We start from the raw sequence: 5,815 nt of genomic DNA on the forward strand, positions 1-5,815 counted from the left end.
TCAAAGTTCCGTCGCTTTTTAGTTAATTTTCAAATAAGAATCTAAAGGCAGGTAACGGTTTGTAGTCCAGAGGAATTCGGCCGTATTGTGGCTCATGAAAGCGTGCACTTTTTCAATGGAAATTACGAAACCAGGAGCCGCTTGCGGATGAAAATGCGAAATACTGAGTTGAATTTGAAAGGAGCTACAGTTATTTACGGTTTGCAGCCGCTTGCAGCAAGATTGCCCGAAGTAGCATAAAAGTTAGAAAGACTAAACTGCTCCCACTGATTCTACCCCGAGCACAGAGGAGAAATATCTAGAGCAAGCTTTGAGCTGACCACTCGTCGGTTCACTTCGCTGAGATGACCAGAAAATGAGCGTCACTACACTGCATGTAAGTGTTGTTTTGAGCAATTGAGCATTTTTGCGAAAATAAAGCTTCTCATCATAAACAGAGACAGCTCAATTGTTGTTTTCTGTCGTTGTTTTACTTCTTTAGTATAATTTCCGCCTTCGTAACAAATGTAATGTCTTTTATCGAAGCACTGGTTAGGTTGAGAATTTGTTTATTTCGCTACGTGTTTTGTCGGCGGGAATCTAGCAAAACTTGTTATTTTAGTACAGTTTTCACACTTCTGTTGCTAACGATGGCCTCCGTGAGCATTATTTACTGTAGACATAGAGCTCGTTTCCATTGCGTTTGTCTGAATCACAGGGGATGTTTAATTTGGGTCAAATTTATCAAAATTCCGAGGCAAATATTTGAAAGTCAGTTTACTGTCATTAACCCGCGCTCTGTTCTCTGATAAAGCACGCTGTTTCAGCCAATCAGGGCGTGCGTTATGTGGAAACTTTATTATAATTGTCTTTCACTTATAGTGGGTCGTCTGTGTTGTCCAGTTTATAAGTTTGTCATTACTCACTGTCATAAAATTAAAAGACGTAGAAATAGTTACCAGTGCAGTTTATTCCATCTCCATAAAATCCATCTTTGCACGTGCAGTTATAGGATCCCCGGGTGTTGTTACACACAGCATTATCACTACAGTTGTGTGTTCCGTTGGCACACTCGTCAATATCTGAAACAACAAAAGGAATCTAAATGGAAAATGTTTAATTGAAATGATGTGCTTACAAAATTGTTCGCTCTGACATAGAGTGTCTCTTTGTTACTATTTTATTTCCTCACGTATAAGTCACATCAAGTAACTTTCGATAACTTAGGCCCGTTCCAAAGGCCGCTCCATTCATGCGCCGAACCTAACTGATGAGTTAAGCACGGCAGAAGAGCGGTATTTGAATCAGTTTGGTTCGGCAGGTTAGGATTGATGCGACAAACAACATAACTCGCTTTTGAATATTAGTTTCAACTAGATGCACGAGATGCATTAACCCAAACTGCGTTACAGATAGTTACCAGTGCAGCTTATTCCATCTCCACCAAATCCATCTTTACACGTGCAGTTATAGGATCCCCGGGTGTTGTTACACACAGCACCGTTAACATCACATTTGTGTGTTCCGTCGGTACACTCGTCAATATCTAACACAATAAAAAAGATTCCTAAGGAATATCTATATCGTAACGACAATTGCTATTAAATTATCTCACTAGAGAGCAATTGTTATTATATTCCGTGTGATCTCCTAGCATGTTCTGACTGTTAAACTTCTAAACAAGATCCGAGAACAGCAGTCGTAATAGCAACAACAACAACAACATCAAGAACAATAATGATAGCAGCAACAGAAAGCCAACTTTTGTAGTCGTAACTCCCTGTTATAACTTCTCATTCTTGATATTTAAGCCCCTCAAAATTCTATTGCTAAGTTGGGTAAGACCACCGATAACAAAAAAATGTATTAGTACCGTGTTCACAGTCATGACCAGTAAATCCGGGAATACACAAACACTGGTAATGTCTGTCTGTAAAACCGGCCTGGCAGGTTGCGTTGTTCTGGCAAGGTTTCTTTGCACAAGCATTCTTCAACGAAAAGAACAAAAATAGCCGTTATTACAGCGACATCAATTGACGATATTCAACGGTTAAAACACATAAAAACTGTAAACACTAACTGAGCCACCTTGGTTAATCGCATGAAGCGTTGATAATGGTAAATTTGTCAAATTTGATCAAGGTAAATTTGTCTTCCTTGAACAGTGAATTTGATGTGCACATAGTTATACCAAAATCTTGCCAACTACACCTTGAATACTTCGCTTTTGCTCAAATTTTACACGAAGGTGGCAGTAGTCGTTACTGGATATAGCTAAAGAAAACTATTATCATTATCATTTAGTAGAATTCTACCTGAACGGTAATGCAAATACAGCAATCTGATTGGCTGAGTGATCGCACACTATCAGCCATTAGTATAAATCTACAGGCGTTCTATCACGAATGCCTTCCTCTGATTGGCTACGCTACTCACTATCTACTCCGTTGTAGACAGTGAGTAGTGAGGCAGCGTGCGCTGGGACCACTTCTTTGTGTTTTCGACAAGGATTTAGATAAAGTTTGAACGACCAGTAGAGATTTATACTAAAACAATTAGATTATGATTTCTATGCATAATAGTTGAGGCCGTCTACGAAATGGCGACGTTTTTGAGTTTCTCCAAAGCTTTAGAGGAACACTTTGATGCGTGAGAAGTCTAAAAGAAGGAGATTTTCGGTTTCTTGACTTAAATTATATTAAATTAAATTATTGAAAAAAAAAATGATGCACGCGAACACAATTGCAATTTCAATTCAATCCGAGTCATCTTTCCAAGGCGCGAAGACGGCGAAGTTTAACAATACGTCGAGAATAATTGCAAATCGTTATTTGTAGTGAATTTCAGTTAGAATTCTACTACAACAAATTAGATTATTCGCTCTCGATTTCTATGAGGTGACAGTTGATTCGGTCATGGGCCTCGTCAACTATCACCTCATAGAAATCTCGAGTTTATAATCTAAGTTATTAAATAGTGGCACGTAAATCCCACTGGGGCAAGAAATGTTTCCCTTAGCAACCTATGTACCTCTGCCCAAGAGCCCTATCCAGGCCTGTTATGTATTTGGTCCCAGTTCTCAAAAAACCTTAGATGCTAAGCTCTAACCCCACCCCCGGCCTCCCCTTTTCAATACAGGATTTTGAACTCTTTTCGAGGTCGTGTCAAAAAATCCTTAAAAAAAAAATCCGTTCAGCATTTTAGATTTCAAACTGAAGTTGTTACCTTCAACTTTTGAATTTCATGCTTACCTCGGCTCCGCGATACACATAATTTTCGTTCTTCGCGAGGTCGCCTGAGTGTTCGTTGTCGTGTTCATAAGTAGCGCTATTCAGATCACACTTGTGTTTTCCATTTCCCTCTTCCTTCTTGTTAAAATTATAACTGACACAGTTTGGCTCCATGTAGCATTGCAACTCGCAGAAATCTTCATCCATGACGCCAATGGTACGAATCACGTGATTATTCAGCCGGTAGCCATGGATTGGAGCACTTGTGAATCTCAAATTGCGACAATGACCTGAAAAAGGTAAATTTGGACATGCCACTCTTACGCTCAAAAGTTACTTTAAGTAAATAGAATAATAAAACAAATTTCAAAAGATGGAGGTGGACGCCCTGACTCGAATTCATGTGCGGCCTCTTAACCATCTGATTCTTGAGCCAGTATTACCGAGCGGGTACATTGTTCAGGAGGTCCATTTAGACTTTTGCTACACACTCATGGACTGTTGGTGAATATAAACTCTAACGAAAGAAGGGAGGCGATCAAGTAACTCTTTAACTCTGTCGGCGTCGTTTTTAGTCCGAACTCCGAAGGACGGAGTACTGTTATGGTTAGAATATTGGAAATGGTATTTTAAGCAAGCGAAATGCCAGTTCCTGATCAAAAACAAGCGCCTCAGATGTCAATTTTTTTGTCAGTTGGACATAATATGACGACATCTGTTAACTTTTTTTGCTAGAGTGTAAACTCCCTCGCAGGGTAGGTGAGGCAAGTCTTTGATAATACAAAGAAACTGCCTCTTTCCCACTCCCTCGGAGGCTTTTGTGGTAATTATTGATCAAAGATCTACCAGAATCGCCGACCTGAACACATGTGAAACAAAACTACGGAACACTGCGCAAAGTTTAAAATTGACTTTCTCGTCCACGGTATAGAACTATCACTAGTTCAACCGAATGTATCGCTTATTAGATTAGCATTCTCTTCTAGAGGAATTGTTTTGGTGTTATAAACTTTTGCTTTCTTAACAGATGGACAACAGCACGCATTTGGATGACACAAATACACTTTTAAGAACGCTTATATCCAAGTCACTATTTTCAGAAACAGCATTACGCAGCGTTATAGATAGATCAACCTTATTGCTGCCGTTAGGTGAAGCGTGATAACTTCGCACTTTCCGTTTGGAAGCGCTCGTTTAACACGTATTAAATAAAACTCTACCACAATACTTGAATTACCTTTCTTTGTCAATTTGACCGCGCCGACAGCGTGATGACTAACTACTTATTAACCGAGAGTGAGGTCTTTATGGAAAAATCTAAGACCGAGACCTTGCCGTATTGACCGAGCGATAGCGAGATTAATACGGCAAAGCTGAGGTTTGAGATTTTCCCATGAAAACAGAACGTTCGAGGTTATCAAGTTGTTTATTATATGGCTTTTTACTTTGTTTTGGGCAGCGGTCAACTAAAAAAAACACCTGACCTCAATGACCTTAAAACTTGAGCCCGCGATATAGTCACGTGATACTGGTCGGTGGATAGCTTGTTTTAACATGTGCCAATTGACCATAACGTGCATGTCCAATATCAAAGATTTACGCTGTAAACCAAGGCTGCATGTCTCAATCAACCTATTAGCTGGAGTATGGCTGCCTTGTTGCGTGACTTTAGTCCTCGTCGTCGTGCGCACGCGCCCACAAGCAATACCGCTAGCCATGATATCCATGAGAATATCCATTTATGGGTTTCCTTTTCTTTCCTATATGAGTATGGAGCTCCGCTTGGGCGGAGTTCCGCCATAAAAGGTGAAATTTGTCTGCTGGAGTCGTTTGAGCTGAGCAAAAGTGTCAAGTCAGTTATTCAAACTTGTCGAGTGGGAGTAGTTTTGTTTGTTGTCTTTTCTGCCAACAAACAAAACCACATACACAAAATATGCCTTCTTGTTGCTAGACTGTTCGCAGCCGGTCTTAGGTTCTCAAGTTCGATGTGGGTTAATTCCCGCGAAAGTGAAACAACAAGGGCGCTGTGGACGAGAATGGGTTGGAGTTAAAAAGATTATTTTCCTCTCGTTTGTGGACCACGCTTTTCTCATCCCAATACCCTCTCGTCATAAAAACCCTCGCTCCTTACTCTATGTCTGATTCACGAATAAAAAAAACGTAAGCAGCTTACCTTGTAGTTTTCTTAGCTATGACATTAATTTCCTTTATATCATCAGTCAAACTTCAAGAAAACGCCAAATCAAATAGCACATTTTGAAAGTCGCAAGCCACGATAAAACGTATTCAGACTACCCACTTCCAAGAAGACAGGTCATTATTTATTTTGTATGCCACTCAATGTAAAAACAAACTCTTATACAAACGTTTTTTTCTCAATTTCGTCTGAATTGGGGAAACACCAAGGATAACAAAGAAAAAAATATACGATAGAATATATCAGCTCGCTTTTTCCGAGATTATAATTTTTTCGACAAATGATAAAAACGTGACGGTATTTTAAGAGATTTGCATAGGCATGACAAGACCACCTGTTCAAGCTAAGTGTAAGTCAAAACCTCCTCTTTGCGGTGTGTTAGCGTTTTAATGCAGTGACTTATTAAGAG

General features: G+C 39.7%; 1 protein-coding gene across 1 annotated transcript in view; it reads right to left on the minus strand.

Annotated features, from left to right (window-relative positions):
* LOC145490564 (uncharacterized) overlaps nucleotides 1–3,681 on the minus strand; it is a 72,946-nt gene extending 69,265 nt beyond the window's left edge. The window contains exons 1-4 of the mRNA XM_081469665.1: nucleotides 3,653–3,681; nucleotides 3,231–3,528; nucleotides 1,853–1,967; nucleotides 939–1,061 (exon numbers count right to left, since the gene is read on the minus strand). Coding sequence (XP_081325791.1) covers nucleotides 939–1,061; nucleotides 1,853–1,967; nucleotides 3,231–3,528; nucleotides 3,653–3,681 — 565 coding nt within the window. The remainder of the gene's footprint in view (nucleotides 1–938; nucleotides 1,062–1,852; nucleotides 1,968–3,230; nucleotides 3,529–3,652) is intronic.
* Between the last annotated feature and the right edge of the window lie 2,134 nt (nucleotides 3,682–5,815).

Source organism: Orbicella franksi, chromosome 6 (assembly GCF_964199315.1).
Source record: "Orbicella franksi chromosome 6, jaOrbFran1.1, whole genome shotgun sequence".
NCBI classification, from domain to species: Eukaryota; Metazoa; Cnidaria; class Anthozoa; order Scleractinia; family Merulinidae; genus Orbicella; species Orbicella franksi.